This window comes from Gracilinanus agilis, chromosome 4 (genome assembly GCF_016433145.1).
Source record: "Gracilinanus agilis isolate LMUSP501 chromosome 4, AgileGrace, whole genome shotgun sequence".
NCBI lineage: Eukaryota > Metazoa > Chordata > Mammalia > Didelphimorphia > Didelphidae > Gracilinanus > Gracilinanus agilis.
In genome coordinates, this window is record NC_058133.1 from 803,071 (window position 1) to 819,329 (window position 16,259).

Genomic DNA, 16,259 nt, shown 5'->3' on the forward strand with positions numbered 1-16,259 from the left:
TGTCGTCCGTCTGACTTTTATTTGTCGGTCACACATCATCACAAGAAGAGGAGCCCGGGGTCTGGGTGCAGCCCAGACAGTGGCCGGGAGAAATCATGCAAGTGGGGATTCTGGGGAGGAGCGAGCACGGGGACGGGCACTGGTGCTTAGGGGGAGGCCCGAGCCAAGCGGGCGGCCGTCGGGGCCATCGCCTGTGCCCGGCCCGGCTCTCCGCGTCATGCCTTTGGGCCCCGCCGGCCGCCATTTTGAGGCAGGACATCTCGGCCGTCGCAGGGAGGTGCCGATGCTGTTCTGAGCCTGGCCGGTCGTGTGGGCTGGGTCCCCGGGGGAAGGGCAGACCCTGGGAAGCCGGGATCGGACCTCCCTGGCTTGGGGGAGATCCACATGAAGGCACCGAATGCCGGGAAAGAGATGAGCCGGCAGGGTCATCCCCCCTCAGGAGGAAGCCCACCTGCGCCTCCTGGAGCCTCCCTGGCTGGCCCGCTGCCCGGTCCCTGGGCCTCCGGGGACGGAGGGAGGCGCGGGGCAGGGACGGACCATACGCCGGACAGACGCTGACCCTGGCGACCGGGACGTGTCGGGCTTCCGTCCATCTTCAGAAGATGGCGTCCACGGCCGAGCACATGTGCAGGAACACCTCCTCCGGGCTTCCCTCCGCGTTTATCTGTGGGGGGAAAAGTGAGCCATTACTCGGCCTCAGGAGAGAGCCACGATGCAGCCGCGCGTTTGCCGCAGCCGTGCCGGCTCTCGGCTCTCCCTCCCGGCGGGGGAACGGCGCGGCGGGCATGGCTGTGGGTTTGAGATTCTGCGGCAGAAAAGGGGAGGCTGGGGGGGGGCAGTCCTGACGCTGAACCTGCACTTCCCTCTCTGGGGGGGGCCGCAGACAGACAGACAGACAGGGCAGGCCCAGAGGCTTGCAAAGTGCTTCGTGGAGCTCCTCTCAGCAGTGAGGATGGACTCGGAGGAGAGATTCGAACCCAGAGCTGCCCCCCCCCCCCCCCGAAGGGGGAGGCCCGGACTCGCCTTGTGGAAGGGGGCCGTCTCCTCATAGTGGGCCGCCACAGCCAGCGAGGCCTGGTAGTAGGTCTGCAGCCGCCGTGCCACGGCCTCGGGGCTCTCGCGGTCCCTCTGGAGCAGGCGGCGGCTCATGGTGTCCGCTGAGCACTCCATGCAGATCACCAGCTGGGGCGGCCCGACCTGGGGGACGGAGGGGGCCTTCTGTGAGGCTGGGGGGGGGCGGACGGGCAAGCCCAGGCCACATCCAGCTGGCACGAATTCGTGCCCGGTGATGGGGGAGGCTGGCCCTGCGGCCTCTGGGGGGGCCTTCAGCCCCTCGTCCGTCTCAGCGAGGCGGGCCCGGAGCCCTGGAGCAGCCTCGCTGGCCGCCTCCAGAGGGGCCGAAGGACTCACCCTGCGCTCGAACTCCTGCCCCTGCTTCAGCTCCTGGGGGTAGCCCTCCACGAGGAAGCCCCTGGGGCCGGGGGCCGAGCGGGCCAGCAGGGCTTCCTTCAGGAGGTCCAGCACGACGGCCTGCGGGAAGGAGAAGCGGCGTTGGAGCCCCGAGCGTGGAAGAGGCCCCAGGCAGGCGCCGGGACACGGGGGACCCCCAAAGCGCTGAGCCTGGTCCGTTGCGCTCCGGGCCGGCCTCGAGCTTTTGGGTGAGGCTGACCGCGGGCGGGAGCAGGAGGCCCACCGGGCGGCCCCGACGCCCTCATCCCCCAAAGGGTGCCCCCGAGCTTCAGAGCGGGGCTGGCAGGGCTCACCGCGGACAAGGGGCCTCCGCGCTCCAGGGCGTCGCGGAGCAGCAGGCTTCTGGGGGAGCCCGAGGCCAGCTCGCCCCTCAGGAGCTCGGCCACGGAGACGTGCGCGAAGCCGTACTTCTGCACCAGCTTCTCGCACTGGGTTCCTTTGCCAGAGCCGGGGCCACCTGGAGGAAGGAGGAGACGTCTGAGCCCCGCCTCCCAGGAGGCTCCCCCCTTCCCTTCCCGTTTCGGGGCACGCCGGGGCCTGACTGCCTGCGCCCAGCCTTCCCCCTCGCAGGCTTCCCCTTTCCTTCCGCTCGCCTCTGCCCAGGCGGGGCCTCCCCCCTCCAGTGCCATCCCCGGCCTCCTAAAGGCTCAGGCAGGGGCACCTCGCACTACCCCAGCCCTGGCCCCGGCCCGTTCTGGGGTTCTTTTGTTTGCCTCGACCCATGGGCAGAGCTTCTCCCCGCCTCGGAGGGAGCCCTCGAGGGTCGGTACTTGGCTGGCCTGGGCTGCCCGGCGGTGCCTGATCGGAGAACGGGATGCAGCGGGGCCTCTTCCAGGAAGCCTCCCCAGGTGGCCTCCCTGAGTCTGCGGGCGCTGGGAGAGGCGCCCCAAAGGCGGGGCAGCCTTTGCTGCTCCCTTTGGGTTCTGCACGGAGACTGGCCCGAGCCGGCATTAGAGCCATTGTGGCCGGCGTGGTGCCGGCCTTGACCTCCCCCGGCGCCTGTCAGCGTTTCCTGGCAAACTCGGGCTCCGAAGTCTTCCGAGTCCGTCCGTCCTGACACGGGTCCGCAGAGCTCCCACGCGGGAGATTCCCTCCACAGGCCGGTTTCCTGGTTGGGTCGGTGCACGGACTCGCACACGCATCCGCCCGGGCAGAGGAGAACTTCCAGGAATCCCTTCCTGCCTCCCATCTCGCGGGTGGGCCAGTCTAGACACGCCAACAGGAGGAAATGGAAGTCCTGGGGAGCCCGGGCTGGTTCCCCAGGTCTGCGCGGCCCTTTCTCGGTGTTCAGAAGATCCACGGACCTGGGGATGGATGGGAAAGCCTGGCCGGCCGCTGCCACCTTGCCCTTCGCCCACCGCCCTGGGCAGGTCCGAGCGGGTCTCCTCTCTCCCAAAGGGCGTGGCAAACCTAAGTGACTTGGCCAGGGTCACACAGTGGCTGGACTCGGTCCTGAGCGGTGCCGCCTCCGTCACCAGAAGGGAAACCAGTGGGAAGAGAACTTGGGGCAGAGGGCCGCCGAGGCTGCAGAAAGCCTCCGAGGAAGCGCCGCCCCTGGGCGTGCTCCAGGAGGAGGGAAGAGGCTCCGCCCTCTTCTCGCCTATAGCTTGCACATGCGCGGTGGCCGCTGGCTGCAGGGTTCCACAGGGCCCGCAGAGAAAGCCGGGGCGTGTCTCCCGAGGCAGGAAGGCGGGGCCAGGCGGGCACGAGCACCGCCCTTTCCCGGGAGCCTTTGGCGTGGCCCCGCCCACACGGCTTCTGTTTGGATGCCCTGCTCGTTGGCTCTGCTGGTGGACGGGGCCGCCAGAGCCGGCCTCCTCCCCCTGCCCCGCCCCCTCCCCCTCCTCCGCCCTCTCGCTCCGCCTCGGCCTCTCTTTGGCCCTGCGGAGAGCCTCCCTCAGACCCCGCCCAGGGGCGCAGCGCGGGGCCTGCCCAAGCTCCATTTGAATTCAGGGCTGGCGCCTTGCGCCCTGGGGTGCCCCCTGGGGGCAGACCCGCGGGCGAGCCGTGCTTTTAGACCTCTTATTTCTGAGGCCCGGCCCAGGTGCTGGAGCAAAGGGGCTTCTGACTGGGGCTCCCCTGGGACCCGGCCCCGGGCGGCGCGGCGCCTCCCCCACACCCCAGCCAGAGTCGTCCTAGTGGGCCCCGCTTGGCCCTCCCCCCTCCCAGGTTGGCCCCGTTGGCCGCGCACACCCCTACATGCCCCGAGCCCCCGTTGTACAGATAAGGAAACTGAGGCTGAACTCTGTTCACAAACAGGGAAGTGCCCATCGCAAAGGGCTGCGGACGAAGTGGGCCTGGTGGCCTCCGTTTTCCCATCCTTAAAATGGGCGGCTTGGACCGCGGAGCCTCCTGGTTGCTGGGAGGATCCCGGGTTTCAGGCAGGCCCGAGTGCGGGCTGCTCCGCGGCCACCAGAGGGCCCCCCAGCCCCGTCTTCCCAAGGATCCTCTGGGTGGGCTGAGGCCCAGGACGGGCGGGGCCCTGGGAGGAGCCAAGAGCGGGGAGGCGGGCTCACAGGCGCTGAGGGGCTGGGCCTCCCGCACTCACCCCAGCGCCCTCTAAGGGGGGAGCCGAGCAACGCAGGCCAGGGAAGTCTCCAGGGCGCGTGCGCGGTGGCCGGCCTGCCCAGGGAGCTCTGCCCCCCCCCCTTGTTCTCTCCCCTCCTGGGTCCCTCAGTGGCATCTCTCTGGGCATCAAGCCCAACTGTGCCAACGCACTGCCGCTCTGTGCCTGCTGTGGGCCTCGTACTTTGCCCCGAGGAGGAGGTAGGACTTGATTCCGGCCCTCCCTGCCCAGCCCAGCCCCAGAGACTGCATTTGCAGGGAGGGGGGGCTCCTCCTTCCACCCCCACCGCTGAGGGCTCATCAGTCCAGCCCAGAAGCGGAGGTGGTCAAGGCCGGCTGGAGGGGCTCTCATGGAGGAAGAGCCCACCTGGCGCCCCCCCATGGACCCAGAGGGGGGCAGGAGCCACCCTGCCCGGCCACCCTCTGCCCTGCCAGGCCTCTGGGGCCCACCGTGCTGCCGGGGAGCCTGGACTGATGCCAGAAGCCCACTGGCCTGCGCCGAGTGGCCCCTGGGCTGAGCCTCAAAGGGAGCTCCTGTTCCGGGGAGAGGATTTCAGGGCTGGGGGACGGCTGGACAAAGGCGTGGCGGTGGGAGAACGGGGAAGAGGCAGCTGGGGGCTTCCGGTGCCAAACGGGAGCTTCTGGTCCCCGAGGGAGCCCTGCTGGCCCGATGGAGTGGCGCGGCCGAGAGGGGAGGCTGGCGGGAGGAAGGCCGGCCAGGAGGCTTTAGAGCACAGCGCGGCCCTGCTCAAGCGAGCCTCCATCCCTGGTGCCAGTGACATGAGCACGGCCCCTTGGCCTTTGCTTTGGGCTGGCACGAGCCAAAGTGAACCTCCTCTGGCCCCCGGCCCGCTTCGGGTAAGGGCTTGTGGGCCCAATTCCTGAAAAGATGGACGGGGAGGGGGTGGGCTCGCTGAAGGCCGGCTGGTCAGCCTCGGGGCTGCCCTGGAACCTCCTGAGGAGGCCTCAAGCTCCAGAGCACGGGGGAGGGAGCGGCTCGAGGCAAATGGCAGGTCCCTGGAGGAATGCGTACAGGCTGCGCCTCCCCCCCACGCGGTCTAGATCCTCACAAAGCTGTCTCTCGGCACCCGCCGGGCACGGGAGGAAAACCGGCCCGCAAGCCTCTGGGTCGCCAAGAGAAGACGGCCGCCCACTGTGTTCCGGCAGATACGAGGGAGACCCGAAGATCGGCACCCATAACCTCTCTGGGCAGGCGGAGCCAACCCAAATGGGAGAAACTGACCAACGCGGCCCCCCCCACCGTCTGCTTCGGACCAGGGAAGGAGAGCGGGCGGGACTCACCGATCACAAAGACAATCTTGAACTTCCTCAGCTCGGCAAAATCTGTGAAATTCAAAGGACTGAAAGGTGACTTGGCTGGAATTGGGGGGGCAGAGTCTGTGGCCCCTGGAACTCGAACCCAGCCCTCTTCGGGCTAGCCGAAGGACAGCGTGGCTTCTGGAGGAGGTCAGCCTCGGCCACTGTCCTGGCTGCCCCGTCCCCACTGCCTCCCCACAGGTGGGTGATGTGTTCCTCCTGGGAAGGGCCCAGGCTTAGGCCGGCCCCCGTTTCCTCCACCTGAGAACTTGCTCAGCCGGGCTTCCTGGGGACCCCAGAGCCCGGCATCCCTTCTCCCCTTTCTGTCTTGGGGGGAGGGGAGGGGTGGAGCTTTCCCTGTACCCGCCCCCCACCTCACCCAGCGCCTGGCCTATCTGAGGGGCTTCGACTCGCTCTGGAGTGGACTGAGTGACCGGAGGGGGGGATGCCCATACCTTCCGCCGTGTCGTCCCCAAACATGTCCGGGTCGTCCTCGTCTCCCTGAAAAATGAAGAATCGACAGATTGAGCGAGAGGAGCCCTGGCAGGGGAACGATGGGTCCTCTTTCTGGGGTCAGGCCATCGCGGGGGACGGGAGCTGGTCAGACGTCCTGGTTGCCCAACCACGGGACGCTTCCCTGAGGCCACCATCCCAGCGCGCCGTCACAAAGCGCTTCTCACAGCTACAGTCGGAGCGGAACGATTGGCACACCAGTAACTGCTCGTGGATAGGCCGAGCCGAGAGTCAGGACGGCGACGTTACCGGAATGAATCGACCTACTCGGTGCCGGGTCGACCAAACGGCCTCGCGCTGATCTCAGAGAGCAGGAAGAAGAGCAAAATTCCTCCGGAAAAGCAGAAAGCTGAGACCATGGAGAGAATGAGTGGAAATCCCTGTGAAGGGAGGAGGCCCAGCCATTGTGTCTTCCAGCCTGAACTCTAAAGCAGCAGCCCTTAAGACGAGCTGCTCCTGGCCAAGCAACAAGCAACAGTCAGGATCGATGGAACAGGCCAGACAGTCAGCACGCCCCGGGAGCCAAGGGCCGCGCTAACCTCGTGTGCAGAAAACCCCAAGATCCCAGCTTTGGGGGTGGGGGAGAAGAACCCCCTATTTGACAAAAACTGCTGGGAGAACCGGGAAATGGTATGGCGAGCCTGGACTCACCCCAAGAGGAAGTCCGAAGGGGAACCCAGAAAAGCTTGCCTGCTGGAGAATGGAGTTCTGACCCACTAAGCCCCAGAGAGCACCCCAAAGAACCGAGGGATCGTCAAAGCTTCTGGAGGAACGCTGGATGAACGTGGCTCATGTGGAAGCAGGACAAGAAGAATGGAGGCAACATCAAGGACACGAAGCATTTCCCAACTGCTGAGTGTCTGAGGCCATCCTCCCGCCGGCCGGCAGAGGAGGCCTGAGCACACCGCGCGCCCTCAAGAGATGCTTCGCAGGCCCCCTGCTGCCCCTGGGATGGAGCCCGAATGGCATTTCCCTGTCAGCTGGCTTCTGGGAGATCTCCCCCGGGCTCTCTGGGCCAGGCAGATGGGCCCACACCAGGCCGGCCTTTGCCCTTGTGCCCTGGCACGTGTCCAAGAATCCCTCCGAGTCTCGGCTCAGCCAAGGCATCTCCACATTCAGGTCCTTCTGGCTGGCCTTCCAAAGGTACCCAGGAGGGATCTTCAACGTCGTCTCCAAAGACTAACCCTCCGTCTACAGATGGGGAAACTGAGGCCCTGAGCATTCGGTCGCTTGCCACAGTCGGAGGGTGTGGGAAGTGCGTCTGGCCAGAGCTCAAACAGATCACAGATGGCCACAAGGTGACGGACCAGCGTTCCGAGTCTGGAGGAGAAGATGGGCCGTCAGGCCGCGGATTCCACAGGGCACAGACGGCCCGCACAGCAGACGCAAACTGGGAGAAGGAGAGGATGTCCTCGCTGCAGTTGGATCGCTCCTCGCCAGCTTTCAGAAGATGATTCTGGGGGGGGGGGCCTGTGGGCTTCCCCATTCAGCCCAAGGGGGCAGGCTCAGCCCTCCTTCGGGAGACGACAGGCACCTTTTCAGGCTGACCACTGATGGGGCACAAACCAGCCAGCGCTACGACCTGAGGACCAGCAGCTCATCTTGCCTTGGGAAAGCAACGGGGTGGGTTATGCCCGCGGCAGTGCAAACTCAAAGGGCATCTTGTCCGCCGCTCCCCTCCTGCCCAGGGCCTGGAGCAAGGCTGAGAAGCCTTGTAGCCAGGCGGTCCTGCGACCACATCACTCACAGCAAAGCCCCCTCCCCCCCAGGAGACAAAGGACGCCCGCAGACGGGCTCTTACCTGCTCCTCCGAGTCAGAGCCGGCGGCCATCCAGTCTCCCGTGTCCATACGCAGGTCCGAGTCGCTGGGCCCTGCCACAGGAAAGGAAGGAAGAGAAGAGGGGTCAGTGTTTCTGGGCCCAAACCCTTGTGGCTGAGGCCGCCTCTGTCCCGAGGCTTCCTTGGGGGAGAGCCGCAGACCCTGGAGCTCTAGAAGAGCACCGTGAGCTCAGCCTGCGGGGAGAAGCCCCCTGTGCCCCTCCACCCTCGGCCCAGCCGGAGAGAAAACCCACTCGGGCTCTCGATGGCCGGCTCACGTGGACAAGCCATTTTCACATCTGCCTGGTGTGGCCTGAGCCCTTCTCTGGGGAAGATGAGGGCACCTTCCAGTAGCAGCTAGTGGGATGCGCGGAGACCCCAATCGCTATGTGACCACCGCACCTGGACAACGGGCCGGGCAGCCTGGCCGCTGAGTAGTGGACAAGTGGAAGAACAGGAAGGCCAGCACCACCGTCTTCCTGCGGCCAAGCCCAGAAGCAAGAGGGGGCCTCCGTGAGCTCCCCTTGGACAGTGGTGGGGCAGAGAGCAAGGCCCCAAGGGGTTTGGGGGTTCAGCGCTGGCCGAGATGGGGCTTGGTATGGGAAGCCAATAAGAGAAACCGTCTCAAATAGATAATCTGAGACTCCTCTTTTGACTCCTTTTCTGATCCACATTTCCTTATTAGAAAGCTTTAAGCTCTCAGCAAACCAACAGTCTAGAGGTTGACAATCTTCCCCTTTGGTCAGAAATGCAGCCAAAGCCGAAACCTCAGTTTAGCAGTGGCATTTGCCCTGAGAAAAGTATTCTCAGACTTGGCTTGCTGATACTCACAGCTGAAGGTCCAGCCAGGTTCTCATTTTGAAGCCTCTTTGTATTGCCTAAGTTGTACTGCGTTTCTGCGCAGCCGAAAGTCTCTCTCTGTGCTCGTGGGTAAAAGGGAGTTTGAATTTCCTTATATAATAAACTTGTGACTCGGCACTTCAGAGAAGCAGCTGTGAGTTAACAGTCAGGATTGTCTCCGTCTCCGTGTCCCGTTACTTTATCAACTAAGCCGTCCTTATCAGATTATGTGGAGATGATAGAAAGATCTTGACAGCTTGGCTTGGCATTCGAGTCTCCTGACGACGGGCACCATCTTGTCTCAGGAGGGCTCCCCCACGTTCATCAGCGCCACCCCTAAACTCTAGCCAAAGCCGACCTCTTGGCTCACGGGATGGGGGCTTTGGCTGGTCCTCCTGCCTCGTCCGGAGTGACCGAGGGATGCCGCGCTGAAGCTCCTACTGCGTGCTGGCCTCTTGGCGAGGGTGAGGGCCACGGAGACCACAGAGAGGACGAGGACTTCCTGTTCCAGAGGTGAAGCCTCCACGGTGACGCGCTGCTCTGGGTTCTGCTCTCCATCCCCGGAGGAGTTCCAGGGTCAGAAGAGAAGCACTTATTAAGCACCAACTGTGTCCTAGGTATTAGGGGTATCCATTGAAAAGGAAGACTGGCCCAGCCAGAGGAAGACAATGGGAAGAGGGCTGGAAGGGCTGGGAAGAAGCTCTCCTCTCTGAAGTCCTACCTGCCTTCCGAAGTCCAGCTCCAGGGTCCCCTCCTCCTTTGGACCACTCAGAGGGAATGTGGTACGATGGGAGGGTGCTAGATCGGGAGTCCGAGGGCCCAGGTTCGAATCCTGACTCTGCCACTCGCTTTACTCGGATGACCTCACGTGTCCGGTGCGTGGGTGGTACGATCTGATTTCTAAGACACTTGTGATTCTCAATCAAAGGGCCTTTGGCCATGACGTCCTACTGTAGGCCCTCGTGTCCTGGCCTAGGGTGCCCTTATGAGCTCTGTGAGGGTGGGGGCCAAACCACATCCTCCCTTTGTGCCATCCCTGCTGCCCAACAGATCAAGCGGAAGCGGGGGGGGGGGGTATTTGTGAAGCGCCTGGCCCAGCGCTGCCTGGACGATGCTCGAGCCTTCTGCCGCAGTATGGTGCTCTGCACACAGCTGGTGCTTCATAAATGCCCAGAACGGAACACTGCCCTTTGGTGGACGCTGTTCTTGGTCACAGACACCGCCCAGGTGGAGGAGATCCTGGCCACCCCCAAGGAAGACACGGCTGGCTATGGCTCACTAGGCCTCGGCCAAGGGTGCGTCCATGGAGGGGAGGAAGCAAGGGCTTCTTCCTCTCCTGTCCTGGGGAGAGCCGAGCCTGATCCGGAGGCCGATCCAGAGGCCCCTGGGAGCAGCCAGGAGCCCGGCCGCCTCACTCTCCGTCCAGAGTGCTCACGGAGCGCCTGCGGTGCCATAGGGAACAGGATGGGCCATGCGGGAATCCAGGAGAGCCGCCACAGCGGCAGGCCCGGGGCAAGGCCAGGGCCACGCAGGTAGAGCCTGGAGAGAGCCCTGGCTCGGGGAGGACGGCCTGAATCCAGTGGGCAGGAAGCCCCGGAGGCCGGGGGAGACCAAGGCACCGGCTGTGGATGCCAGGAGAGTAGCCAAGCACAAGGCCGAGTGATGGGAAGGGAGGAATGCACGGAGGGCCTGTAAGAGGAGGAGAATCTGGACACAGCCTGCAGGCAGGTTCTGGAAGGAGAGGAGGCTCCGCCGAGTGACCACCTGAATGGTCACTCTGGTCTGGCCCTCCTCTGCGCTGGGAGGGAGGATCTTCGCTCCAGCATCCCCCAGAACACGCTCGTCTTGTGCCAAGAGGAGGCGAGTCCTGGGTGGGAGGCCTGCCGAGACCAAGCAGTGAAGGGAAAGCCAAGGGTTATCCCTGGGACTCTGGGCTCACCCAGGAAGCAGGCCCAGCTCCAGGGAAGGCCTCCATGCGCCTGTGCCCCTCAGCCTCTAAAGGCCATCTGGGGGTTTGGGGGGCGGACAGTGTGGGGTCTCGACAAGCTCAGGGAGCGAGCAAGGAGGGCCTGAGAAGACCAGAAGAGCAGCCTGTGAGGAGGATGTAGATGGGGGGAGGAGCTGCGAGACTTAGGGCCTGCCTGAGCCGCCATCCCCACCTCAATACACCCTGCTGGGCTTTTCTATCGCCCACCCGTGCAGGTCCTTCCCATTTCCCGTGGGCGCCCAGGCTGGCACTGCCCGAGAACGGAGAAGCGCCTTCCTTTCCAAAACGCTCTGTGCAAGTTCTCTTCCAGCCCCCAGCTGGGGCCTGGGGCGGGGGGCGATGTGGGGGGGGGCACGAGTCGTTGCTCTTGGCAGCAGGCTCGAACACGTCACCAGCAGCCGAGGAACCACCGGGGAAGTGTTGGAGAAGTGGGGGAGCTTCCTCCCTCTCAGGGTGTGTCGCTTACCTGCCTGCCGATGGGTTCTGAACCAGCAGTTCCAGGCCCGCTGTGCCAGCTAGGAAGCAAAGCCAGCGGGCGGAAGAAGGCCTCATCCTGCGCCATCGGCCCTGGGAGGCGCTGGGTGACGTCGAACACTCCAAAGGCAGCTTCCTCGCTCCGCCGCCCCCCGCTCTCTGATCCCCCCATTTCTCCCTAGATCTAGCCTGCGGTAGCTCCCATGGCGAGGCGCTGGATGCCTCCTGCAGCCTGGGCACCCCGGCTCCCTCCTGCCTTCTACTGCCTTCTGGCACCTAGCCTGGAAAGTGAGAGGATCCCCGGATGTAGCTCTCAAGAACACAGCAGGCGAGAAGGGGAAGGCAGGCAATGAGAGAAGAGACAATGACCGCCTCCGTGCCTTTGTTCGGGGACACCCCGGGCTCTCCCCACCTCAGCCCTTTGGCACGGCCAGCTTCCCGCTCCGATCTCGTCGTCGTCGTGGTCAGCCCTCGCTCCCCATCGAAAAGGCCTGTCCAGCGTCGCAGCGGCTTGGGTCCGCCTCCGGATCTCCGTGCCCAGCACTATGCTTTGCACAAAGCACTCTGAATCCAATGTAGTCAGCCCAGACCCAAGACAGGGAGGGATGGGCATGTGCTTGGGTCCAGGCAGTGTGTGCGAGCCTCTGGCGTGGGAGCTCCTCCCCCAGCGGCTGCTTTGGGCTCCCCTTCCTGAGACAGGGGAGGAATTTGTCTGCCACACGGACCGACACCAACGGGACCAGAGTTCTGCAGCAGCCCATGATGGATTCCGCACAGTTCCTCCTGGGGACGGAGCCCTGACAAATGCAAGACGCAGGCCCAGTGACCAAGTGCTCCCACAACTGCCCTGAGTCTGCGGCTCGGGAATTCCACCTGGAACCTCCATGTCAAAAAAGGGCCGAGGCGAGCCACGTTCACTCCCGTCTCTCACTGCCCTCTGGGTTCCACTCTTCCACAGTGCCTCAGGGGCCTCCTGTCCTCCTGCCTCTGCTAGTCCGATCCTCAGTATGTGTTGCCTGTGCACATGGGCACTCTCTCTCTGTCTCTCTCTGTCTCTGTCTGTCTCTCTGTCTCTCTCTTTCTCTGTCTCTGTCTCTCTGTCTCTGTCTCTCTGTCTCTCTGTCTCTCCCCCTCTCTCCCTCTCCCTCTCCCCATTTCCTTCTCTTTCTTCTTCCACTTTCTCCCTCATTTTCCTTCAGTCCAACTGTCTGGCTAGTGGAGATGCGATGCCCTCTGAAGAGTGGGCTCAGCTAAGTATCAGTCGTGCCATTTCCTGCCACAGACTTTATGACGCCCGCCCAGAAACAGGGAAGCCATCAAGGCCTTGCAGTTCTGGAATCGTGAATGGCCTTGGTCAGCTGCGTTCCATGCGTGTGTGCCTCACATACTATTGACTACACTCCAAGTTTGTGCCTACTCTTCCCTGTCCCACTGACTGTGCATACTGGGGGGGGGGGAGAGCATATCTCTTGTTTGGGGGGGAATGCTTTGTAACTCATGTTCTTGCTATGCTATTTGAGCAAATGTCTTTGGTAGAGGACCCTCTGTCTGCCGCCTGACTGTTAAGAGGAAGCACGCTGGTGGGGGCTCATGAGCTAGCATCAGGAGCTTAGCCACCACCCACAGACCCCTGAAGTAAGAAGAGCCGCCCTTCCGAGGACCCAGATTTCCAGCACTGTGGCAGCTGGCCAGGGAAGTGAACCCAGAGAGGAGGGCTCCATTCCCAAGCTGGAGAGCACTCGGAGAAGCCCAGGAAGGCTCCGCTCGAGGGTTTGGGATGTTTAGTTTGCCGTCGGGGCCACATCCCGGAGCTGTGACGGGCTCGACCTCACTGCAGAGTGCTGGTGGGCAGTCGCTAGGCTGGATTTTGCCTCGGGCCAGGGAGAAGTTCCCAAGGGTTTGAGCGCTCCGGCCATCTGTCGGATCTGGGGCAAAGGGGGTTCTTAGGTGCAGTTTAGACCAGAGGTCGGTCCAGGGTCCCTTCCACAACGTACGCCGCCAGCCAGCCCCAGCTTAAAGGCCTCCATCGAGGAAGGCCAAACCTCCTTGAGGCTGCCCAATGCGCCGCTGCAGACAGCACAGCGTCTTCCCTTGTCTAGAGCCCAAAGCCTCTGGTCCCCCAAGATCCAGGTGCCAGAGGAGTCTGGGGGGAGGGGAAGGCAAGGAGCTCCCTTCTGGAAGTGGAGGGGATGGCAGGGTGCTGGCCGAGCCAGAGACCTCTGAGGATGGATAACGGGGAGCCGGCGGCGGCGGATCACGGCCAGAGAGGACGAGAGCCCTACGTGAGAGCGGGGAGAGCCTCGGACGCGGCCCCCACTCACTTGGCACGGCCACGGCGACGCCATCGAGGCTCGCCTTCGAGCTGCCGTCACGACGGAGGCGCCAAACGCCAGCGCAGCCACAGGAACCACCTACCTGCCGCCGCGGCCTCCTGGGACGGGAACAGCTTAGTGGCCACAGCCAGGCTGATGTCACGGAACACCTCGTCCTCCTCTCGGTCAGCATCGAACTGGGGGGGGACAAGAAACAGTTCATGGTTCTCGGCTCTTCTTTCTCCTCTCAATCGTGGCCACCGTCCCTTGGCTGAGCATCGCCTACGCGGCGCGCCCAACCCTCTCCCCCTCCCAGAGCACCGTCTGTTAGAGCAAAGAGCTCACGTGTGTGTGTGTATGTGTGTATGTACATGTGTGTGTCTCTGCGTGTGTGTGCGCGCATGGGGGTGGGGCTCAGAGTGGCAAAACCACCCAATGTCAGCTGACATTTCCTGGGTGCCGACGACAGGCCGGGCATCACGCCAGGGCCTGGATATGTTGTTGTTCAGTTGGGCCCAACGTGCCGTGACCCTGTTTGAAGTTTTCTTGGTGGAGGCACTGGAGTGCTTAGCCACTTCCTCCTTCAGCTCCTTTGACAGATGAGGAAACGGAGGCAGACGAGGTTAAACGACTTGCTCAGGGTCATCCAGGGAGTGTCTGAGGCTTAGGAAATGAGTCTCCCGGCCCTTGGGAAGCAGAAAGAGGCAGAAGACGGCGCCTGCCCCAAGGAGCCCGCCAGAGGCAGGCCAAACAGGAAATCAAAACAGAGTCTCCAAAGCTCTCTCCAGAAGGGCTGGGGACTGCTTCGTGGGGGGAAGGCTGGGAGGCTTCGGGCTGGAGTCGGGGCTCGGCGCTGCCTTCTCCCGTCTCTCCTCTGGGTCCCAGTGCGGCCATTGCAGCTTTGAACTAGTCTATTGCAACTGTTTTGTCTTTTTCCCCTCCAAAATGCTTCTTGAGTAGGTGCTCTTATTGTGCCCACTTTACAAATGAACAAACAGAGGCAAAAGGAGGTTAAGTGATTGGTCCAGGGTCACCCAGAGGGAGTGTTTGAGGCAGCACCATGAGGGGATTAGCCTCTGGCCTCTCCCAGGTTTAGATTGAGAACCTGGAGCCATCTTTGGGGGCCCAACTCAGGACCGTGTCCTCTCCGCAGCCTCTCCAGGATCCTCATCGGCACCCACGGTCCATCCCCCGGAGGCGGGCGTCTCCCAGGATGTGGCCCAAAGAAAGGGACAGACGCGGAACCTGGGATTTCACAGGGATCCGGGCAGGCCGTCACCTTCTCTGCAACTGGAGTGTTCGACGCTGGCCAGAGCGGATTGACTCGTACAGAGCAACGCTTCCCGCACGTATTAGAGGGGGGATTTGAATCCAGGGCCAGGTGGCTGACTCCATCCGCTCTGCCAGGCTCCTCTCCCTCTCTCTGTCTCTGTCGCCTCTCCTCTGACAAATAAAGCCAACGCTCCTTCCCGGCTGCCAGGCCAGCTGTCCGTCCCCACGTCCGCAACGCCCCCTCTCTGGCGGCTGCCCAATGGCTGCCTCTGCACACGGTCGCCATTTCCCTAGTCTGTGTTCACTGATCAAGGCTGAAGGTAAAAAGGAAAAGTGTTCCGCGGCTCTCTTCCCTCTGCCTTCAGGCGGCCATTGGAGGAAGCCGGGACTGAGCGCCGGGAGCTGTGGCTTCGCTCCCGGGCTGGAAAGAGCTCGTGTCGGATGTGGTCCTGAAGGCCAGGGGAGGCCGAGGGCCAGTCAGAGAGGGGTCCCCAGGGGAGGAGGCACATGGCCACATGAGCACGGGCGAGAGAGAGCTGGGAGAAGCCGTGGAATGATGGTGCCCATGCTGCCATTTTTCATGACGGAGACTCCTCTGGCTTGGCTTATTAGCTGCCTCACACAATGCATCAACCTCCTCCAGAGAGACCAGAGAGACTCTCTACCCTTGGAGTGCTGACTTCATCATCTTCATCATCCCCATCCTCATCCTCATCCTCATCACCATCCCCATCCCTGCCATCATTGCTGCTAACACTCACGGAGCACGGTGTGTGTGCCAGGCACTGTGCTAAGACCTCTACAATGATTTGTCATTGGACCCTTACAATAGCTCGAGGAGGAGGTTCAACGACTAACCCCATTTTAGAGATGAAGAAATTGAGGCAAACAGAGGTTGAATGACACACAGGCAGGAAGGGCCTGAGGCTGGAGCTGAACTCGGGTCTCCTCGCTGCCACGCCTGGTGCTCTGGGCACTGCGTCTTGGAGGTGAGGAAACGGGGGGCAGAGCAAAGTGAACAGCCGCCCCTTCGCCCTCGGCTCCTGGGGCTGACGTGAGCATCAGCGAGTCACGTTGGAAACCGTTTGTGGGCCTGAAAGGGCAGCGTAAATGCTGTCCCGGGTGCAGCAGGTACATGCTGGGGGCCTCGGGAGCCCCGGGGGGCGCCAGGGGCTGAGTGAAGGGCAGGGAAGGGGGTTCCAGCGGTCCTGTGGGGGGCTGCCGTGGTGGCCAGAAGGGACGGGGAGGAGGAGGGGCCCCACCCAGAAGGTGTCGCGGGGGCCAAAGAGGCGGGATCTGGGCCGAAGCAGAGGGAGGTGCTGAGGAGAGCCCCGAGGCCGTGGCCTCCCCCCGGCCGCCGGCTTCTGTGCTGGGCGCCCGCTCTCGAGTGTCCGAATGTCCGGTCGGCTGGCCGTCCGGGACTCGGGTCAGGAGGCCCAGGCCGTGGAGGCGCGGCGAGCCAGAGCCCTCGGGGGGGACCGGGAGAGGGGAGTGCTCTGAGGGGCGGCGTGGGGGGAGCCGAAGCGGAGGGCAGCCTGCCAGGAGGCCGAGGCAGAGAAGGCTGGGAAAGAGCTGGGCTCGGGCCGGGCAAGCAGCGAGGAGGGGCGGGACGAAGGCGGAAGGCGGTGGGGTCTGGGCAGGGACCTGAGGCAAGTCGGAGCTGAGCCGATGGCCTGAGAGAGCGGTGGGGG

The 16,259-nt window shown here is 63.6% G+C and overlaps 1 protein-coding gene across 1 annotated transcript in view; it reads right to left on the bottom strand.

Moving 5' to 3' along the window:
- AK5 (adenylate kinase 5) overlaps positions 1-16,259 on the bottom strand; it is a 38,950-nt gene continuing 22,691 nt past the window's right edge. The window contains exons 7-14 of the mRNA XM_044673364.1: positions 13,396-13,493; positions 7,667-7,730; positions 5,808-5,853; positions 5,338-5,379; positions 1,764-1,927; positions 1,411-1,530; positions 1,024-1,197; positions 1-664 (exon numbers count right to left, since the gene is read on the bottom strand). Of these exons, the coding sequence (XP_044529299.1) occupies positions 596-664; positions 1,024-1,197; positions 1,411-1,530; positions 1,764-1,927; positions 5,338-5,379; positions 5,808-5,853; positions 7,667-7,730; positions 13,396-13,493 (777 nt within the window). The 3' untranslated portion in view covers positions 1-595. The remainder of the gene's footprint in view (positions 665-1,023; positions 1,198-1,410; positions 1,531-1,763; positions 1,928-5,337; positions 5,380-5,807; positions 5,854-7,666; positions 7,731-13,395; positions 13,494-16,259) is intronic.